Below are 23,393 nucleotides of genomic sequence, written 5' to 3'. Positions count from 1 at the left end.
TATGGTAATAGCCTGTCAACACTGAAAGATACATGTTAAAAAGACATGACTAAAAAAAGGCATTTCAACAAAGTTTTGTGTTTGTATTTGTATTATTCTACATTTTGGCACAAATATATGATTGCGGTCCCCTTGAAAATTGGCCCTGAACTGACCCTGAAATGTTCTCCTCTAACTCTCAGTAGAAAAATGAATAAGGCTATCTTTTGCCAAAATGTCAACTCAGACATGCAGGCATATATTTGTGGAAAAACAGAGCACCTACACACAGGCGATGCATGAAAACAAAGCTATAACAAGCGGGAAGCATCGGTCCAGACATTAAACCTTATAGATTTGCTATAACATACAAACACATCTGATTATTTATTCTTAGTCTGCAAGCATCGCACTGTCCTGCATTAAAGTACGCATCAGTACAGTAACTGTCCAAACACCTCTAGACATCCTGTTTGTCTCCGGACCCCCTCTCTCTCAGCCTAAACAACTAGTTCCACATGAAGCAGATTGCGGGGTAGAGAGGATAAATGCAACCATGTGTGCATGCAAGTGTATATATGAGCTTGTGTGTGTGTGCATGCGTGTTCATGAGACCGTATGTCTATGTGGTGGTATGTGCATACAACTGCATAGCAATGTGAAAAGAAAAAAGAAAAAAAAGAGACATCTTATGTAGGAGAAAGAAAAAAAAAGTCTTTAAATAATGTGAAAGTCACTCGTGGACATTGTTCAACAACGTCCCACACAACGCAGACAAGCCAGCGGAACACCCACTGTGATCACTGAGACCAAAACTATAGGAGGCTGTTAGTCACAGACGAAAACAGGCCGACACTCTCCGAGCGGCGGTGACACAAAGCCCCGCGTCGGTCGATAAAAATTAAAAACAAAGAAAGCCGCATGGCAAATTAAATTAGCTAAATTGTAAGAGAGTTGACACTCAGAAATGAAGATGAGAGGAAATGGGGTTTTAGAGGAATTCTGTAAATGAAGCGATGAGGTCTCGGCTGTGGGAGGAGAAAGAGGCTCAACAGCAAAATCTGTCAGCGATTACGTACAGAAATACACAAGGGCACAGGTAGATTAACAAAAAGAAGCTGCTGACTCTGTACCATCATCCCCAATAATGAAATCATGCACGGAGATGGACGTGGGCACATTAGAACCAGTGTTTTGTCTCCACGCTGGACCCTCGGAGGCTCACTGACAGACAGCAGATGTGATTTGTGTTTCTTGCAGCTTCACTATTGATCCACTGATTATTGATCTAGTGGTTAATGGGTTTAAAGGTGTGGTACGCACTTTAACACATGCTGTCCATGAATAAATAAAAGACAAATCAGCAGGATTGATGTCATACGAAGCCCAGATGTGCATCCCTTCATTCGTTTTTCAAGGCTGTGTTCGACATGCCTTCGCCTCGCGGAGCATTTGGGCTGCAGGCTGCATGGTTTGTGTGTCTGTGTGTGTATGCATGTGTGTGTGCCCAATCAATGCGAGGATAAAACAAACACATCGGAGAGGAATGAACTCCGGGCTGCAGGACAGAAACTCCCAGATGATTTTTATCTCGGGCCACATCTGGTGAGGTAAAAATAACTCCGACACACATGGCCTTAACCCGATCATCGCAGGAAGGAACAAGTTCACACAGACAACCTTTCATCGTCGCACTTCCTGATTGGCTGAAGGGGCTTTAAAGTTTTTCGAGTGGCAGCATCTGATGGGATTTCCTCGGTCAGAGACAAAACAGTCGGCGTGGAGATGCCGAAATAGATCTGTCTGTTGTCAGGTGAAAGGTTCAAATGTTCTCTCTTTGTTGTGCATCCTGTCTTGCATATGTGCATCATTTTCTCTGTCTTTATGTGACGGTTTCAACATACCATTGTATCCATCCTGGTTGACGTCTCCTAGGGGTGCGATAGCTGTGCCGAAGCGTCCGAAGGTGTGGGTGCCGGTCAGAGGAACAGGTTGGGAAAAAGTGAGCGGAGCCAGCTGCAGGTACAGGTAGACCCTCCCGACCTCCCTGGGTTTACTCTCCATCTCCCTCTCCATGAAAAGCGGCGCACCAACCAGAACATCGTCCGTCCTGAGGAGACATGGTGGAGGTTCAGTTATAAAAAAAACAAAACAGAAAGAGATACAGGAGGTGCAACCAGGGAGGCTCTCTACTCACCCGTCTCCGTTCAAATCAGTGACAGCCACCGAGTAGCCAAAATAGGAAGCCATCTGAAGGGCAGAGACGTTACAAAATTAAACCATCCATCTCCATCCAAACTCAGCTGATTCCAAAATGTAAGAAAATCCAGCTGTTGCTTGTTGTTTAGTACTCTCAGAAAAATACTGGTAATCAACTTTAGAAGGCTCTTTGGTTCTTCAAAGCACCAACACCAGACGGGGTTAATTGCTAGGAGACCAATTGTCTTTATGTGGTTCTTTAAAATACTAAAGGTTCTTTGTTTTTACTGGAGTCATCTGGTGGCAGCATGAAATAAGAGCTGCAACTAAAGATTGTTTTAAATATTATCAATTATTTGACCAACAATCCAGAACCCTAATATTAGATGATGGAAAGGACCCAGAAATGCTGCAAAAGTTATTTATAATCAGTGTCTACTTGAACAATTCACATATTGGCGATTAAAACCCTTTAAAAAATATACAAAATACTACTTTATCTGACCATAACACATATTAGGGCTGAGATCCAGCAGTGCTATTAATTATACAGATTAGTCTAAGTAATGGAAATATAAACACAAGCAACAATAATTACTGGGATTAACCTGACTAATTTTGAACAGAAGTTGTGATCCTACAAAAATAAACATGAAAACCCAGCAGATCCTGGATCCCCTGTGAGCAAGCCTTGGTTTTATTTATTTACTTATTTACTGTGCCTGAAGGAAGCGTTTTTCAGGGCACTATCTTCAAAGAACTATTTGCAGGAATGGTTCCCTCCTGAGCGCGGTTTATGTACGAGTGTGATGGGATGTGCTGATGCTCCTACCTGCTCCCCTGTGAAGTTCTGGATGAAGGTCAGATTGGTGGAGTTGATCATCGCCACCTAAAACAAGCAGACAGACTGTCAGACAGCTAATAAAGAACCAGACTTTGTCCTTGTAGTGCACCAGGAGTAAACATGGCCAAGCAGTCTGACAAACAGACACATGAAGAATGTAAGAAAATAGTCAGAAACCGCATTAGAAAAAAAAAAAAAGCCTTTATTCAACTGAAACCCCTTTTTCTTTTCCCTGCCCTCCCCCACCATCACCACCACCACCGCCACCCTCTTTGTGCCTTTACCATTTTCCCCTCATCTTTCTCTCCTTCCCCCCGTTCTAACCCCTGGTTTGCAGGCAGAGACGGAGGGGGGAGGCTGAGAATTCCTTCATAAGACCTAAAATAACAACCACATGGAGACAGCCGGGGGCTACACACATGAGCGGGAGGATACACGCTGACCCAATCACAGATGTCTCAAAGTCGAACTAAAGAGGGATAGACTTACGAACGCAGACAGATGAGGATGTGTAAACACAAATATTGAATCAATAGCTCGAGAGTTAACTTTCCTTTGCGCTCAGTTGTCAGATTGGTCACAGAGGAAACCTGATCGGGCCTGACAACTACTCCAGTGCCCGTATCCCTCATAACGCTCCACCTACTGCGAGCTACAACCCCCTCCTCTGGGGCACTTGCAGTGCACTGTCTGTACAGGAAAGGACATCCTCATACCAGCTACAACATCCAGACACTGTCGCGGTGTGTGCTAATGTGTGTGCGTAGCGTGGTGAGTCCTGTGGTTAAACAGCAGGTTAGAGTTCGGGGTTGTGTATGTGTGGAGTAGGGTTAGCGGGGTTAGGTGGGGTCACCGTCCTCCACATGCAGCGGAAGCCATGTGTCATTAGGGAGGATTGACACAGTCGGCCCTGGGGACAAGTTCCCATCAGCGGACACGAGATAGACCCGAGTTTACACGTAGCACATACAGTGTTCTCGCTAGGGTGCTACGATTCAAAGAAGTGTGATTTTTCCTAGCAGATGGCGCGATTGGATTTGCTTCAGTTCAATATTAATCGTGTAATAAGATTCGGACATGTGATGGAGCATCACCACATGAGATATCATCAAAAAGTGTGACTGTCACACAAGCAGGATGGCGTGAGTTTGTCGATTCTAAAGTGTAGCCTTTATTATTTGCCAATGGCGCTGTTTCAAATCGATTAATTGTTCTGCCCTTATATTAATGTGTGCTGGAAAGGCTGTAATTCTGTATGAAACACTGAAAACAGACGATGATGAAAGACTGTAAAATCTATACACACATCCACCTTGACAAGAAATGTTACACGTACACCACATACAGACAGGGGAGAAAATAAAATAAAAACCAATATAAAATGTCTTCTTAGGTTTCTGAGCCCCTTCGAATACCTAAAATAGTTGGCTGCAAGTCATTGGCATGCTATTTGGTCTATAAACATCATTATTTCCTTATATGGCATTTGGTGATGATGATGGATAGAGTCAGTGATGATATAAGGTAGAGACACACCACCAAAGGAGTCCTGAATTGAAATCTATGACAGAATTCCTAAACAAGGCAGTTGTATGTCACATAATCCACTTAATAAAACCAATAATCTGCTTTGTAGCAGCTGAACTGGACACTGGAAGTTCTACTGGAGCTGAACAGCCAACTAATCTTGTTGGTGTATGATGTATTTCATTTTATCAGATAAACTAGTGATTATATACATGCAGCTTTTATATTGCTGTGGCAGATTTCTACTTAAGGCTGTCTTCCCATTCTATATGTAGAAGTCTGGTCTTGTTAGTCTGAAACTGACAGACTTGCTCTAGAGGGACTTTGACAGCGTCCAGTCTTGCCTTGCCAGAACTGTCTTCACAGCGCCGGACAATGGTATGGTAACATCTCATTATTATTCTACTATAGGGGAAGCTTTTTGGATTGGTCGTATTTCTTTAAACCAATCATAATCATCTTGGGAAGAGATAAGCGAAGGATGCAGCGATGATGTCCCTGCAAAATAGTGACGGGGGAATTCATTTGGTGGAACATTTACATGCAAGGAGGAGATCACTGTTCTTGAAATCGCTAAAAAGGCCTGCGATATTGCATGAGCTTCATCAAAATGTACTTTTTTAGGTTGCTGTTCCTTGGAGCGAAGGGAATTTTGGAAACAGTGGCGTGGAAATAGCAAAAGAGGAGGAGAAAGCTGCAATGTAAGTGGCAGACTTATACCCTCCGTCTGCATCTGGAGAGTCAGAATAGATAGCGTCCAACATGTCAGTTCAAAAATCATCCAATAGGTGTTCGGTTGGTTTCATCGTCATTGTCCTCATCATTAAACCATTTTATTCATGCACTGTATGAAAGCATCTACATTTGCTGTGCTTTTTCCACTTATTTTTTTAATTTTTTTTCTTTAATTTGTCTCCCATTTGTTGCTGTTAATGTGTAAAAAGAAAAAAAAAAAAGTTTATCGTTGTGTAATCTGTTCATACTCACATATCCAAAGTTCTGAGCTCCTCTTGGAACTCCAGCTATCAGCTCTGGGGAACACGGAAACAAAGAAAGACCCCAATTAGCGTGAGAAAAAACGTACAGAGGAAGAAAGGGTTCAACATAAGTTAGTCTCAAACCCCCTACCCAGCCCACAGCTAAGTGTTGCTGAGAACGCAGTGAGTGATTGGATGCTCAGACTCGCGAGACTATTGATTGATGAGTGCGGCGCTGTGAACTTATAGGGGACGATCTGAGGGTCCCACCCAGAGAGAGAGGAGACAGACTCCTCGCTTCCTGCCCTCGGGCTCTACCCGACAGGCTCAACCACGAGCCTATAAACCAGCAGTTCCCATCTCCGTCTTTACTCAGAACTCCCAGTTAAAACCAGTTCTCCAGTACGAAGAGGTTTTAGGGGAACAAGACCACAACAAGCTTCGTACCACAACACAGCACATCAACGGGCATGTGCATCCTCTTTAGGTTCACTTCTCTGACATGTGTTGTGCCTGAGGCGGTTCAAGGCCTTTGCCGGGTTGGTATGGGGGTCTGTAAACACAAGGTCGTCCCATAAAGATCCCACTAAATGGTGATTAGTTAAGTGACATTGTGGAAGGGGGGGATGTGTCACGCTGTATGTGACGCTGTTTGAAGAGGAAGCAAAGAAACCGGTTTGAAGAATAATGTGGAAAGACTGAGGCTGAACACATCTGAACCCCAAAACCAACTTTCCGATGATCCTTGAACTAATCATCTGGGAGACACAGTTTACAACCAATTTAAATTTGTGACATTTAATCAAAATGGGTTTGTGTCACTTCATGTTTGTCTCATTTAAAAGTTCACCAAAAATAAATTGTTTGCTCTGAGCAGATTCTGTAAAATAATAATAATAATAATAATAAAAGTTGGATTCCTTGGCAAAACTGGGAAGGCGTTAGTGACACTTTTGGCTGAACTGCAGGCCGTGTTTACACAAAGTAAAATAGGAGATGAGTATGGAAACAAATTCAAAATGTAATAGTGAGTGAAATATCTTTACTGTGTTGAGTCATCATTTGTATTTGTAACAGTTGTGGACACTTGGAAAAAAATCTTGTTCATGTTGATTCCAGATTTTTTTCTACGGAAGCCGAGCGCGGTCGTTTTCCACTACTGTTCTTTCTTCGCCGTTTTCTCGAGATAACGAGTTAATTTTCTCGTTATCTCGGGAAAACAAGAATCGTTTTCTCGAGAAAACGAGATAATTGGTGTTTTTGTTTGCCCGCTCGTGCCCAGTCCAGGATGGAATCCCAGGTGTGTGGGACCCACCAGCGGGGGGCCGGAGGACAGACGAGACCGGGCACGAGCGCTTCATTGCAAGTTGTCGTGCCCGGTCAGCTGTTCTCATGACACTTCATGTCGGAGTTCCCGGTCAGCTGTCTATATAAGATACGTCACACCAGGAAGTCCGACAACTTCTGATGAAGGCTGAAGTGACAACCGAAACTGTCAACGGGATAATTATCTCGGGAAAACGGCGTTTAAAAAAATGTGCGGCCATGACCGCTCTCGGCTTCCGTATTTTTCAATTTTTGTAAAGTAAATAATCGCACAAATTCAACTTTCGTCTTTTTGATTTTCAGGATTTATGGCGTTGTAACTGCGCAGCAGACATGTCTGAGTTCTCTCTACCTCTAGTTACGGTTGTGCTGTTTCACTGAGGGTTCAATGCTTTATTTTTGCAGTGAAAAACGAGTTTAGATTTACTAAAAAAAAAGAGACAGAAGTAAAATAAAACCCACCTAGTTTGGGGTTAAGAGGGTTAATGAAAAAGCGCCACTTTTGGTCAAAAATCAGTTGTGTGTTTTATTTGTACTGTTAAAAAAGTGATGACATGGGAATGCAAAAAAATGTAAATGCTATACTGCTGGTGAGTGACCAGAGTCGGAAAAAATAAATAATTTGTACATTTCTACAAATCAAAACCTTTATGAATTTATATTGGCCTAAACGTGAACTCAAAGGATCTCTTCAGCACCTGCACGTCCTCTATAACACAATGCTGTGTGCGCCTGCTTCTCTTTACACCTCATATCTCAAGCTCAGATGAGATTCTGGATCCACTCTAGACCCGAAGAGCTTTGGCGAGTCTGCCAGTAATCATTGTAATCAGTAAGAGTGGACGACAGGAAATCTCTTTATCAGGGCTTCCTGAAGTCCTGTCCCTTCGGGGTCGTGACCCAGACATGCAGAGACTGTTCTCATTACTGCTTCAGAGTTCAGACACCGACACTGTCACCCAGCTGTCCACCGCCTATCGCTCAGCGTATCGCACACCTCTCCAGCCTCGCGGAGAGCTTTTGGATCGGCTGCTGATGTTGTTGGTTAGGGATTCCTCTGCTGCTGCATGCGGTTAGTCGTAATGAATTGTTGGCTTTCTCACCTTGTTCAGAGTCTCCTGTAAACTCTCCCACTGCCACAGAGTAACCTAGGGAGAAATGAGTTGCACATGACGACATGCGGTTTAGATTCAGATGCCTACGCTGCATGTTTTACGTAATGATTCTAATTAGATTATGATAACGAGGATGATTGTTGCTTAGGTTTGTGCATACGTTTATGTGTGTGTGCGCTCGAAAAATAATGCTTCTTAGATGTTTCTTCAGAAAGCTCTCTGGTTCTTTAAAGCACAATCTTTTTATTTAGTTGATAGCTCTCTACTTTTGTTGGAGGAATTTGGTTTGGTGGCAGATAATTACGAAAAATTAAAGCTGCAACCAATGATTATTTTCAATCTAGATTAACCATTTGCTCTATAAAACATCAGAAAACATTAAAAATGAGCATCACAGTGTCTCAAATCCCAAGTTGGCATCTTGTAGCAGATCTGTCTAACCGAAAAAACCCACGATATGAAACATATTATCATGGAAAGGACCCAGAAATTATGCACAAGCCTACATTTGATGTTTTTTTTGCTAAAAAAAAAAATCACTTTTTAAGTTGGCACTCGTGTATATTTCAGAACTTTTCTGCCCCTATTTAGCTCTTCCACCGATCGATGCTCGAGAGATCGAGATTTTGCCGTTGCAGCTTGAAAACTTCAACTTTAAATCAAATGTTGCTCCTCCACTGTTGCTTTTAAGTAAAAACTTAAGCCGCACATGTTCTCAATAGCTTCACAATTACCTTTTTTGCTGCTATGTTGCTATTCTTTTTTGTCTATTTGGGCTTTTAACGTTAGTTTATTTCGTTTTTCTAGCTGATTTCACAAGTTTTAAATCGTCTAGATGTTTACATATAATATTTTGTGCAGCAATATGGTCATCTCTGTTTGTTGTTAAGTGGGAGCTTTATCAATAAATTTGATTTGATTTGAAGTCATGTTATTAAAATAGAAAAAAGACAAAAACATCCATTAAAAATGTGCTAAACTTCTTTGGAGGTGGTGTTTATGGTGTCTATCTTTTGATGGTTTTTTGGAGGAACAATGGGGCCTCTGTTAAGAATCTCTTGATAAAAGGTTCTCTGTGAAATTAAAAATAGTTCTTCCGTGGCATAACTGCAGAGTGCAAATGTTGGTTCTGGTTTGCGCCTTTATTTTGTGTGTGTGTGTTTGTAAATGCGTGTTACCGAGGTAGCTGTCGTCGTGCGTGTCTTCGGCAGCTCTGGTGTGCTTCTCGCCTGGAACCTGCCTCAGCACCGCCTTTAAAGAGTAGCCATTCAGTATCTCTGCTATCCCTGCTGTCATCACCTGACCTGCACACGCACAGATAGACGGACAGAGAAAAACAAGTCACATCCGTTTATGGACAGCGGTTACAGCCCTACAACCCCCCCCCCTCCGTGAAGGCATCTCGACGCTGCCGCCTGCAATAGATATCAGCTGGAGCTCCACATGAAAGCTGTAAGCCTTCCCAGAGGAGAGCTTAAACACATCGTTGGCAGAGGAATAACTGACAAAATGTTCCTTTAAAAAAAAAAAAAAAAAACCCTCAAGAAAACTCCAGGCGCAGCGAGGGTTCTGAATTATAGGTGTGCGCACACAAACAACACCCTTCCTCTGCTGTTGAACAAGAGGTCAAACAAACAAATGATTTTATCTATGGCTGCCCTCAACCTTCCATAAATCCTGCTTAATGTGTGTGTGTGTGTGTGTGTGTGTGTGTGTGTGTGGACTGACGGGGAGGAAAATGTGCCCTCCCAACCCTCCTTGCAGCTCCTCTCCCTCCCTCCCTCTCAGAGTTTATCTCCCACAGTAACATATCAAGTCATTATTAAACCTCTATCTGATTAATGAGACACACTGTTAACACAGATGCATAAGTCACTGCTGCTAATTTGAGCAGTAATTTACACTCAACGATAACAAGATTGTGTACAGAGGAGGAGTTTTTTTTTCTTCTCTTTCTTATGATGAATCAGGCTGAAGGCTGAAGATAATTGTTGTATATTAGAGGCCATAAAAAATCCAGGCTGAGTGCTTTTATAAACATTTGGAGGAAGTGTTTTAACTGGAGGCAGCCTGCCTTGCCACGCTGAGGGCACAGAGAGGGAGCAGTCCATTAGGCTGCCTCTGATGCTTGTCTAATGCTGCAGCATTCATTATTCAGCCACATGTAACAAAGGCATCAGTGCAAAACAATATAAAATCATTAAAAAAAAAAGTATTGCAGTTTTAGATATCCATCTCACATTTCCTTATTTCTTACTCTAACTTTCTTTTCTGAGCAACTTGTACTGAACAAAAACACACATGCAGCATACAAATGGTTTTCTTTTCTGACTTAAAGAAGTCCCATTTCTATTGTTATAGTTGGAAAAGTATTAATTTAACTAATTGTACATAAAAAGTTTTTGGAGCTTTTTAACAAATTCTTTAACTCTGAGTTAATCCACAGGCCAGTCAGGTGTGGCTTCAAAGGCTATGATCAGATAGTAACCAGTGCACACTATAAAAGACCACCTTAAATGCAGCTTCATTCAAATGACACCACAGATGACAAGAGAAAAGATGAGAATGAGCTGCTGACATGTTGCATGCTGGCATGTCAGTTAGGGCCATTTACAGGCACTTGAATATCGACGACTTTACCTTATGTTGTCTAAGAAGTTGTTTCAGACAGCATGATGTGACAGATAGTCTGCTGCATGACCAAAACCAGTTCGTCACCAGCCTAAAACCAGCCTAAAACCAGCCTTGAACTATCCAAAACAAGCCTTAAACCTGCCCCACACCAGCCTCAAACCAGCCCAAAGCATCCTAAAACCAGCCTGAAACCATTCTAAGACATTCCTAAAACCAGTCCAAAATCACAGTCTTAAACTGTCCAAAAAAACCCAGTGTAAAATCAGCTTTAAACCAGTCTAAAACTGTCCTAAAACCAGCTTAAATCCATTCTTAAACTAGACTCAAACCAATCCAAAAACGTGCTAAAACCAGCCTCAAATTAGCCCCCAAACAGCCTTAAACTGCCCTAAAACCAGCCTCAAACCAATCCAAAAACAGCATTAAACTGCCCTAAAACCAATCTAAAACCAGCTTTAAACCAGTCTAAAACTGTCCTAAAACCAGCTTAAATCCATTCTTAAACTAGACTCAAACCAATCCAAAAATGTGCTAAAACCAGCCTCAAATTAGCCCCCAAACAGCCTTAAACTGCCCTAAAACCAGCCAAAAACCAGTCCAAGAAAGTCCTAAAACCAGTCTCAGACAAGCCTAAAACCAGTCCAAAAACATCATTAGACCAGTCTAAAAACTACAACTAACCTAAAACCAGTTCAAAATGAGCATAAAACCAGTCCAACACCAATCCATAAAGCTCACCACATAAACCCAGGATCACCACATCAGGCTCATTCATCTGTAAAACCGCCTGTGATCGGCTGCAGAGACTGAAGCTGCTGGTTTGTCGTGACCAGAGAATATCTGCTGTAACTGTGAGGAATCGCCTGCTTTGCGTCTCGTCGCTTTGATGTAACAGTGATGGTAAATGATGAATGGTCTCCACTTATATAATGCCTTTCTACATGGTGATAGCAGGTGAAGTGTTCCAGGCCACTGCAGACCCTCCAGACCTGACCGTGGACGTCCAACAACGTGAACCTGTCCCCTGAACCGTCTTCACCGAGCTCTGGGACGACATTCCACAAGCAGCATCAACAACTTTATGAACTCTGCAGATGTGTAACCCCAGAGTCACCCCGCTCTCCGCTCCATTATCACTTCCAATATAGCTGGTTGTTTAATGACGTCCGCTCTGCTGTAGAGATTCAAACAGCAAACATTTTTTCCCTTATGTTATAAAGAATGGAGAGAATTGAATCACGTAGGACACGCTGCTTTTACATTGTTGTTCGGCATACATGCTGCAGCAGACTCACAGATCAGGGGTCACAAAGAAAGAGATCCGTAACTGTCTCCTCAAACAGCTGCATCACTTCTCTAAATTCAGATTGCACGGAGACACTCTCGGACACCTGGAGTCGGGGGAGTAGTGCTACACTTCAACAGCTTCGCCGTGACACGCTCTAGCTGTGTCTGCACCTATTAAGACACTTCATCCCTCTGCTTAGTCTAACCCTAACATCTAGAGAGCGGGCTGACCTCAGCGCCGCTTTCATCGAGCAGGAGATCCATCATTCTGCTTCCCCGGGTGTCCGACATACTCCCTCACTTCTCATCTTTCTCCCTCCCTCCCGATGATGCAACGTGTTTCTATCATCTCCATGGCGATCCGTGCTGCTCTCAGTCCTCTCCTTTGTCCCACTCGACTCGGCCCTCGGGCTCCTTGCAGCGTTTCCTTCTGTGCTGTATCACGGGGCAGAGGGGCAGTTCCTCCACACTCCATTACCCCCCGATCAGCTCATTATAGAGCCCAAACACCCACTTCCTGCTGCACTGTTACAGACACAGAGGGGCATTAAGCGAAGGAGCAAAGGGAGGGAAAACTGAGGCGGAGAAAGTAGACACATTTTGTTCTCTTTTGGTTGGACTCCTGTAATGAAGATCTGGAAAGTGTGTCGCATGTGTCTATGGGGGCCGTCCTGCCTGTTAAACCCATCTTTACTCTTTTCCATCATTTGAGCCCCTTCCCATTTATGAAATCATTACAGCAGAGAGACCAAACAGAGGTTTACCTTGCCAGTAGAAGCTTCCAGGTCCTCCTACTACCAGCCGTCCTTCCTGGAATAAACACAGTCAGTTGAGGGTTAGTCATGTGGCAGAAATTTGTCAATTTGTGCACGTGGATGTTGTAGAGGGGGTACATAATGTGTGTAGCTAAACGAGCGTGCACATATGATCCCTGCTGTCATGCCTGTTGACATCCTGCAGTGAAAGACAGCTTCCTGTACAGGAGGGTAGAGTTGGACCATGAGACAGAGGTCAGGGTTCATATTGACTATACAGTGAAAGAATGTGTATGTTTTTGGTCTATTGTGTTAAGAGGCGACGGGTCACGTCGGGTGTGGAGGCTTCTCCTTTGGGACAAAACACTCTCTCAACTTCCAAGTGTCCATAAATCTCCGTGAGGGGAGTCAAAGACAAATGAGGTTGTCCCTGCAGTAACTCGTGATTGTGTCGTCTTTACCTTAGTGAAGTCCACACTGAAGCCGGCCTGGCAGAACCCCTGCCCCTCCGGGTCCGGATCGTCTGGAAACAACACAAGCAGATTGAAATACGGCTTTTAAAAATCCGAAGCAGCATCGTAACCATCGGAACCTTGAGGAGGTTTTTGTTAATTTTTTACCGCAACTTCTATGGACTTCTTTGGAGAATTAAAACATGTCTTCTGTGCAGCATGATACAAATATTATACCATAAATCATCAAAAACAGAATAAAATTTGATTATTTGCATTACAAAAAAATGGGGGAAAAAAAAGAGGAAACAACACGTGCAACCTTTTTTCTTCACAGGTGTTACCAATACTGGGAAAAAAATCAGGGCTCTTCCGACCGTAGATATTTTACTGCTTACATTTTTACAACCCTTGACAAACCAGGTATTTTTCCTCACACATCAACTCTAGAAAGATGTTTCACCATGCTGACTGTATCTTCCAACAACCTGCTCCTCTGTTTACTGTTTTTAAGCCATGCTGCATTTATTTTATGGATCAAATAGGTTTTGTTTTCCTTCCAGTCTCTGCTATGTGAGGCCTGCAGTTCATCCAAAAAAAAGCCCCTGACTTTTTGTTGCATGATTGCTGATCACAGGTGATTCACTCATAACTTCTCAGCTGCACCGAGGAGCACAGAATTTTAAATTTTTTTTTGCAGAATGTGGTGCAAATGGTAAATATTTTTAGCTAATTTAAGAATCAAGCATACAAAATAGAGTGTTTTTTGATAAAATATCACAATTTTAAGCTTAGGTTTGGCTCAGTTACCAAGGGAACCGCAGGATTCAAATCCGAAAATTCTTTTTCTTTCTTTTTTTTTTTTTTCTACAGTTTGCGGGTGATAATTTTTTATTTTTCAAACCCACCACCAGGCTGTGATGAGGAACTTCCCTGCTTTGACACAAACCCTTTTACCAGGTCATGGAGATTAATATTCCATATGTGAAAAGAAACTTCGTAAGCCTTTTGGGAGCAGCGGAAATCTGAGAAATCGCCTCAAATGATGTCACTTGAATCAGCGTAACAAATAAAGCTTAACAGGAATAAAATCTGTTGTTGGGATTTCGAAAGAAGTGAGCTTTGCCAGTCCTCCACATCTCGCTCCTTATCGCCGCTTCAGGCTACATTTACCACCACCACTGCCATAACATACTCGAACCCCTGAGGTGCATTGTGGGTAATGTAGGTGGCAAGTTTAGACAAGAATGTATGGAATATAAAAAGAAACAGAACAGACAGATGGGAAAAAAGACTGGATTAAATCGTTTAACTACAAGAAACCCCTATAAAGCCCATGAAAATTAAGAAGCACTTACATAAAAACCAAGACTTACTGAGGTGTGTTTCTGTTTAAATTACTTCATCCAACTGGGCACAAACACACAAAACTTATGTGCACAGTATAAATTGTTCTCCATTCCAGTGGCACCCTGAGGTGAAGCTTAATGATGCGTAACTACACAACTGCACATATAAACAATAAGTGAGTTATGGCCGTCTGAGCGGTCACAGATTCACGTCGAGATGGAGCGAAAGAGCCGCCGGAGGCACGAAACATCGGACCGAAACGCATGATACTGAAAAAAAACTTCCCCTGCACTGAGAACAGAGTTATCCCCCCCTCGAGAACAGTTGACTTTACAATGTGATTATTCTCGTCTTGATTACTCAGCACTGACATAAACAACAAAACAGAGATCTTTAACAGCTCCGAAGCAATTACTGGAGGGAGTGTAAGTACAAATGTGTGCTTATATACGTGGGAGACACGATGGAGCGAACAGCAAGGGCTGCGCTTTATCTGCTGTTTACGATGTGCCACCTGATAGCCTTCATTTCTCCTTATCGCGCTCTGCTGCCGCCTCATATCTCTGCACAGGGCGAGAGGGGTCGCAGGAAGAAAGTGGAGGAGAAAGAAAAAAAAAAGCTGGAAATGTGAGGTGGGGATGGGAGGCTTCCCATAAATCCCATTTACACAACCGATGACAGAAAGAAGAGGACCAGAGAGAGAGAGAGAGAGAGACTGGCTTTTTTCAGGTTACTGTGGCAACTTGTAAAACATCAGGAAAGTCCATCTATTGAGGAAGCTCACCTTCTCCTGCTCGTATCTGGCCATGCAGGCAGTATTAGTGTTATTTTTTCCAGGTTTTCAGATATCTCTCTTTGAGATTTTTTTGCCTGTAACTCACTCAACTTAAAACCAAGTTGGTCGCAGGTTTCATGGACAAGTTCTTGGTAGAAACTAGCTTTGGCAAAAACAGCAGATCATCACTGCTGTGAACAACACAGATTAAATTTAACGGAGGTGGACGTTTAAAGCAATCTGGCCAAATAAAGCTATCCCCATGTGTAATGATACCCGTAAAGTTAAGTAAGGAAATGGATTTGAGGCTAACACTGAGCACATTATTTAAAGACCTGATTGGTAGAAATTAGCTTTGGTTTTTCCTTATTAATATGTCCATATGGTGGATTGTCAATGCCATGGCTGAGCATCTTGAAACTGCAGATCTCAAAAACACAGATTTTGACTTGCAGTGTTTCATATGTAGTGAACCTAAAGACCCAATCCTGTCAACTTATCAGGTGTGACTTTTTGTATCTTCTTCAGAATCAGTTTCCAGTTCAAACAAGTTTGACTGAGTTTCTCCGATATTACAGCTTGCCATTGTGTACAACAGTGTTTGAGCAGAGTTGAAGGTGAGCTGGTATGCTTGAACTGCAACGAGTGGTGGATGGTTGTGGAGACAGAGGTGAAGATTTTTAACATATCTGCACATTATGGAGGAAGCAACCGTACAGAGCTACATCTAAGCCATTTTATCCATCTAAACGATTCAGGGTGTTTTTGCTCCTGTCACATTTTTACTCACTGTGGGATCATGTTTCACTCTTTTTTTCCCCAAGTCCTGCACCTCTATGGGAACTACACAATGATGTCTAGAATGAGGAGGAACTCAGAAATGTCCTTTGTGCTGTGCAATGAAGTTATATTGCCATAAATTGTTAAAAAAAATAGGGGGAAAAAAACAAAAAGTTGAATTTCTTTGACAAGTTAATTAAAGAAAAAACACATTTCCCCGTGTGCCCACAGGTGTTACCAATCCTGGCTCCACACACATACTGTAGATATTTTACTATTAACAATTTAAAAACCTCTACAAACTGCTCTGCTCTTCAGCTTTGAAAAAGATGTTTCACCATGCTGAATGTATCTTCCAACGACTTGCTCCTCTGTACGCCATTTTTGAGCCATGCTGCATTTCTTTTAGTTACCAAATATGTTTTTTTTTTGCCCCTTTCAGTCTCTGCAATTTGTTCCTACACTTGTCTCCGTTCTGCTACGTATAAACACAGCCTGTGGTTCAGCCGAAAAGTCCCTGATTGTTTGTCACATGTCTGCCGGACGCAGCTGAGTCACTCGTTGCTTCTCGGTTGCGCCAATTAGCCTAGAATTTTTTGCTTTTGACAGAATCTGGTGCAAACGTTGTTTTTTTTTTTATTTTAAAAGAGATAACACATGTAGAATAAGACGATTTTGATGGAATATCATGATGTTAAAGCTTGTTTTTGGTCATTTTTTCCCTGTTTCAACCACACAAACGTCTATTTCAATGGCTGACGGGACGTTGACAATCAAATTTTTATTTTTGTTCTTGGTTTCTGGTTCTGATAAATGGTGTAATTTCGCTGACTTTTTGAGATCACATGCCTCTCAAACCTGGTGGCAGGCTTTGGGTTCAGACAGGAAGGGATTATTTTCATGGAAAAAACTTCTAAATGTGTTATTTCAATACACCGTGATGAGTTTTTAGGAGTTTAATCAATGCCAGGAGAGGAACTATGTTATATTATGCTGTCTGACACTGATGGAAATTGTTTTAGGACACAAAAACATCTCAAAACTGTGGTTAATTTGTGTTCATACTGACAGCGGAGAGAGAAAACAAAGGGAGGGAGGGTGGAAGTGACTCACTGGTCCTGCAGGGTGAGTACTCTGCGTAGGCGCTGAAGTTCTGGACGGCAACATAGCAGGTCCCGACGGGGTCCTTTTCCCCGCTCACCTTCACCGTCCGCCAGTGGTAGAGCGGAGCACAAGCCTGCATGACAAATAAACACTCATTGTAAAGCTTCAAAAAAAAGAAGGGACAAATATGTGTGCAATAAATGTTCAGATATGTTTTGACATTACGTCCACTCACCACCACTTTGCCTTTGTGCGTCCTGACCGACGCTCCAAACCACTGGTGCGACTTAAACTCCAGAGGCTCTCTGGTGCCATTTACTTTAATCATTCTGTTATCTGGAGGAAGAAGGAAGGGAATGAGGGGAAGTGGAAAAGACATAAAAAAAAACAACAACAGAGAATTGAAGAGATTTTATAACGGTGGCAGTAAAAGCCGATATTGACCACGGTAATGTGGATCCAGGCTCGGAAAAGTGTTTGTCCTTGATGAGCAAGAACAAACAGCAACGTCTTAAACAGGCCTGTAACACACATCAAAACACCATTTGCCCCCCAGATACAGACATTTGTCAGGGTATGGAGAGTTGTTTTGTTTTTTTCTCCAGTCAAAGCTGTACCCATAAAAAGTTAAGAGACTCTAACTGAGCCTCCACACACACACACACACAGACACACACACACACACACACACATACACAAGCATTAATAGCATTTCTTAGTGGAATCACAATAATGTGTCAGATTTGGTGTGATGCTGTGTGTGTGCGTGTTTGTCTTTATTCTGGTGAAGATATTTTCCAGTGTTATTAAAACCCAGCTGGGACTCTTTAGAGCTGTGCAGACCCCTCCTCATTAAACACCTCCCTTTAGCACATGCACACACTCACACAGACAGACTAAAATTACGGGAATACAGTGGATGCAGACCAGCAGGTGTACAATACATGTTTAATGTTATTCGTCTTTGGTCTTTATTAGTGCTTTATTCTCTGCGGGGGATCAGGGAACACATTGATTCGTATTGTCCATCTGTTTCTGAACACATTACGGGTAGAAGGCCAAATTTCAGTTTGTATATATCAGATTTTTACACAAAGGATTCTAATATCTAATAAAAACTCTACCTAAATCCATCACTAACATTTATTTTCATTTTTCTAATCCCAGCACAACTTGTGAAATAATAAATGAGGGTATCGAGTGAGAAAAACGTAACACACACTCGAAGTTTAGATATCTGTATATTCACTCAGAAATTACCTTGCGGATAGAATCCAGTGTGTGCACGCAGATAAACACATGATGAGCTTTATGGAGATCGCTAAGAGAGGCTCAGATTCAGCCTTGGTTCTCTTTTCTATTTTTGAAAATTCTGTTCAGAAGGGCCTTGCCTACAGCTAAGGTGCATCTTTACGCAGATGACACAGTGGTTTATTCAGCAGCTGTTAATAGGCTCCAGGCGGTTTTTCAGAAAGTGTAGACCTTGTTGCATAAAGTTGGTTTGGAATATGAATCAATGTGTTATCTTTTCCAGAGCTTGCTCCCAGGTCTCACATTCTGCAGCATTTCTGCTTGAAGTGGGGACTTAACGAAACAAATATCTTCCTACAAGCACATGGGTATCTGGTTGGAGGATAGGTTCTACTTTAGAGTGCATTTTGAGCAGCGATAGTAAAAAAAACTGAGGTTTATTATCGAAATAGGGTCTGAGTTTGTTTAGCAGTCAGGAAAACACTCATATATACCTTGATTTTAAGTATTTCAGGCTACGGGGACATATATTAGCTGCCATTCGTTAGCTGTTTATGTTTTATATCCGACTCACTGTCCAGTACCTATCCTTGTGTACTTTATGATCCAGTTTCTTGGCCTCTGTTAAGGCTAAGCCGACAGCACTGCTAGTATATTATTACTTTGCTAAACAATACTGCAAAAAGTCCCTTCCTACTTGTGTAATTTTGTGTTTCTCGCTCATCTAAATGTGCCAAAGATCTGCTCTCACCTTGACAGAACGTCTTTGTCCTACAGCTTCACTACAGTGTAATGATTTTGCCTCCTCAGAAGTGTTCAAAGTTCTGATTGAAAGATGTGTAACTGTTCCCTAAAATGGACTTTGTTTTGTGTATCTTCAGTCTTCTGGTTGTTTTAATGTGCTTTGTTCCATGTCTGTTGTTGTCGTGCTTGATTTTATATTTTAACTTTATAATGGAGCGCCTACTTGGCTAGGTCTCCCTCAAAAAAGATTTGAATCTCCAGAGACTTCCTGGTTAAATAAAGCCTAAATAAATAAAAACGACAAAAGATACTTTGAGGGAGCAGAGGCTTCATTTTACGATAAGGCTTAAGGATGTGTGGTGGTTGTTTTGATTGTGAACCTTACTGGAAAACAGCGAACATCATTTTTTCTTCAGAAATAAAACAGAACAAATAATTTGCAGTAATTCTGAGTCATGCATACATCATCTCCTAGCAAAATGAAAAGCAATACATCACTAATGACACCAAACCAGCGCAGTATTCTGATTCACTTGCCAGATTTCTCCACTCACAGCTCGGACATGCAATCTATCACCAATCTGTGATAACACGCCGCCCCCCCTCTCCCATCCCCCTTGCTTCATTGGCATGACGCATCTGCAAAATGTCACTGGAGCCATGCTCTCACACAGGCACATAATCAGGCACATGTGAAGCTGATGTATGGACATTAACCAGCACAGTACGCACACATGGTCACCACTCGTGCAGATATTTTACCCAGTGTGCACGAGGGGTGTGTGTAGTCTGGTTTCTACCTGTAAAAAAAAAAAGTGGATGTGATGTAACTCGAGAAATATCCACCGTGGCTTCTGTCATCAATCACCTTATGGACCCATTGAAGTGAATCGATGCACATGTGACTTCATGCAGATATTTGTTCCACTGTTCTTTTATCCCCAAAACACACTAAAAAAAAAACAGCCCCATTGTGAGAAACAACCATAATTAACTTCAGAGAGAACCAGGAAGATCTTCCATCTTCATGGTGCCTCACTGTAGCTCAGGAAACACACCGAATTAGCGCTCGCTGATCAGCTGTTTCCTCCACGTATCAGCTGCTCATTTATAAAGGAGGCCTCCAGTCATATTCATCCATGTGTACATTGCTGTGTTTATAAGATGACAATCTTATAAACACTCTAGTATGACTTGTGGCTGCAGCTCCATCCTTAGCTAAAGTGTTCTTCTTACCTGTTGATAACTCTGTTATGGTTGTTCATTTAAGTTTCTCTGAATTCTGTCTGACATGTCAGGCCTCTTCATGGAGCCCTCTAATGGAAAACAGTTGCTTTAATCAAAGGTAACTGTAATCCAGGTGATATATGCAAAATCTGAGGCGATACTGTACATTTACTTTGTCATAAAAGCATGAAACTTGGTATATTTTTACAATTTAGAGCCCTGGACATTTTTAGAAATGGTTCCATTGCAATAAACAAACATGAAAACACAGGAAAGGTGATGTCTGTCGCTGTTTTGATGGTCATTGATAACAATTACAGCATTAAACCATTCAGGTAAATAGTTAACGAGGAATTTAGAGATGCTGTGAGAACGAAATCATAACATCTCGAGAACTTGGGCTAACTTTTGTAAAATCATGTCTGTTTCTGCACATTTTGTAGAATTTGAAAAGCTCTGTTGAATCATTCTGACAATACAGTGGAAATGAAGAGTAGAAAAAAACTCAATATGACCGTCCTAGCCTAAATAAATAAATTACCTTCATGTTTGGTCTTTTTTAACCTACTTTTTGTGTCTGACACAGAGCTGTGCACGCGAAAGAGGCTTTCTTGCATTAGCTATGCCCCCAGCAGCCTTTGTTGCAGCCACAGCTTCAGAGGTCAAGGATGGTTTGGCTTTCCAGTGAAAGAGTTACCCTTGACCTTCAAAACACATGGGCACACACCAGCTTTTTTGTGTTTGGTTCAGGATGAAATGCAAAACACTCGATTTGGTTATGGCAGACAGTGAAAGAAGTTTTCTAAAGGTGGCTCCATCTTTGAACGTATCCAGGGCCCCAAAGTGTATCATTTTCACGTATCACCTGGACTACTGCAATAATAGGTCAGCTCCCTCTTTAAATCTCTTTTTATGGTCCCCACAAAGATGATAGAAGTTCTCATGAAAAGAAAGAGAGGGACAGACTGATGGAGAAGGAGAGAGGGAGACATGGGGAGGGGAAAGGAGACAAGGATACATTTTCAGGATCTAATAAAAAGCAGACCTCACCCAATCCCCCTTTCCTCGGAAAGGGAACTAAATTCCCATGTGCATACAGTTTGCGCCCTCGTCTCTCCCTCACTTTCTCACTTGTTCTCCCTCTTTTTACCTCTTGCCCACACTCAGATAGGAAAGAGTGCATCAGTGGCATTACATGCACAAACAAAGCCTGATTGGACAGCCAGCACTGATGATAATATATTGAATACCACAATCAACCTGATGTTGCAAGCCTTTGTCTTTTTTTTTTTTATTCGATGCAGCTGATGAGACCCATATGTCTTATCTGTCTTTTTCCTGCAACAACACATGTGCCAACTCATATCGACACACACCAGACTCACAGGTGCCCAGCGGGTTCAAATCCACTAACATCTGGGGCCACCTATGGCTTTAAAAGGGTGCATCTCAAGTGAGATGAATGCTTGTTAAATTTCATGTGTTATTCACTCCTATGAGAACTCATAAAACAGTGATAGTGGTGAGCATCTGTCTCACAGTTTGTCTAGTTCATCTTTTGCATGTTAATACCAAATCCATTTGCTGGGACCTAATTAGAACCCTGTGGAGCCCCTCAGGAGCTCTATCACAAATGTGGGGGGAAAAAAATAAAATAAAATAAAATAAAATACAAAATTAGAAGTTTTTCAGGTAACTCACTGGAATTGTCAAAAGGAATCTGTCTGCAGCTATCAGGCAGTCCGGGCCAGGGGCAGTAATAGACGGCTCCAGCCTCCACGATGCCGGGCTGGGAGGTGTTCGCTTTAGGAGCCCCCACCAACACACTGAACCTGGCGGGCAGACAAAAACGACAAACCAAGGTACATGCAAGGCATGCAGGAGTGGGTGCAATGCATTATGCAAACTGGGACAGGCGATGCGTAAAATGGCTCATTCATACATGTCAGTTTCTCTTCTGTCTCTAAATGTTGCTTTACTCTCTGCCCATTTGTACTTATTCTGGCCCACTACAGGATAATATTGTATTCTATTCAAGTGCAGTTAGAGCAGAACTTCTGCAGGACCCTGGTGGGACACTTTCTGCCACTCACGTGTTGCTGTTGGCGGTAGCTTGGTAGAAGTCCACAGAATAACCGAAATAACTTCCATCGGGTCCCCTGTAAACCGATGGATGCTCTGCGTAAAAGTTAAAACTCCAAACTCCACTCAGCGCCGGCCAGAGCACAGACAGCAGCCCCAGAATAAACATCCCAGCGGAGGAAACGCAGTCCTTTACGCGCTCCATCCTAAAGAGCAGCAAGCGTCTTTACGCACTTTCCTCCCCCCCCAAAAAACTAGAGGGAACTCAGAGAGACAGAGAAGGAGAGTTTCCTCTGTGCAGGTGAGCTACGTTTGTCCCGAATTTGAGTCCGCCAACTGCCTGCTGCCCCCCGGATCCCTGCGTGCGCTCTGCTGCTGCGCGCCCCCACAACTGCGTCCCGACACCCTCAAACCACCAGGTCTGCTCTGGAGTCCTCAGCTACAAGCCTACCCAGCCGCGCCCCCCGCCCCCTGCACAAAACTTTACCCCCTACACACACATTGCACGGCACAAACCACATCTGAGCGCGCGTACGAGGCTGGCGCGTCACGGCTCCATTTATGGCACAGGCTTTTTTTCCCCCTGTAGCATCCCGAACCAATAAATGATATTAAAGATTACGCAGAGACTCAGTGCGCGCAAATACTAATTTAAACACCTTATAGTTGACTTTTTTACAGGCCAACCATACCGTTAAACCGGCCTGCATTTCCTTCCTTTTGGAATAATCGCTTGTAATTATGTCAGTAATTATTATGTCGGCTTACAGCAGAAATCTCTTAAGCTGCATGTGCAAGTTTTTCTGGCAGTTCAGCCCCGCTCACCGCTTCACTCAACACCAAGTGATTTCCCCCTTAAAACCGCAGAGGTAACATACTTCTCTCCTGCTGAAAATAATATCCTGCAATGAAAAAGTCTTTTAAAGAGGTGACAGAGCCAGACCAGGCTCCTCTTTTATTTTTGTATATTTAGCCCAGCACACTT

The 23,393-nt window shown here is 42.5% G+C and overlaps 1 protein-coding gene across 1 annotated transcript in view; it reads right to left on the bottom strand.

The window, feature by feature from the left end:
• Positions 1–22,690, bottom strand: part of itga8 (integrin, alpha 8) — a 59,792-nt gene extending 37,102 nt beyond the window's left edge. The window contains exons 1-12 of the mRNA XM_008277070.1: positions 22,420–22,690; positions 22,028–22,158; positions 17,340–17,440; positions 17,114–17,237; positions 13,105–13,166; positions 12,653–12,698; positions 9,146–9,271; positions 7,956–8,000; positions 5,537–5,580; positions 3,011–3,067; positions 2,177–2,229; positions 1,884–2,089 (exon numbers count right to left, since the gene is read on the bottom strand). Coding sequence (XP_008275292.1) covers positions 1,884–2,089; positions 2,177–2,229; positions 3,011–3,067; positions 5,537–5,580; positions 7,956–8,000; positions 9,146–9,271; positions 12,653–12,698; positions 13,105–13,166; positions 17,114–17,237; positions 17,340–17,440; positions 22,028–22,158; positions 22,420–22,613 — 1,189 coding nt within the window. The 5' untranslated portion in view covers positions 22,614–22,690. The remainder of the gene's footprint in view (positions 1–1,883; positions 2,090–2,176; positions 2,230–3,010; positions 3,068–5,536; positions 5,581–7,955; positions 8,001–9,145; positions 9,272–12,652; positions 12,699–13,104; positions 13,167–17,113; positions 17,238–17,339; positions 17,441–22,027; positions 22,159–22,419) is intronic.
• Between the last annotated feature and the right edge of the window lie 703 nt (positions 22,691–23,393).

This window comes from Stegastes partitus, unplaced genomic scaffold, assembly GCF_000690725.1.
Source record: "Stegastes partitus isolate 25-593 unplaced genomic scaffold, Stegastes_partitus-1.0.2 Scaffold88, whole genome shotgun sequence".
NCBI classification, from domain to species: Eukaryota; Metazoa; Chordata; class Actinopteri; family Pomacentridae; genus Stegastes; species Stegastes partitus.
The sequence above is the reverse complement of the archived record's forward strand: the minus strand, read 5'-3'. Positions and strand labels throughout refer to the sequence as shown.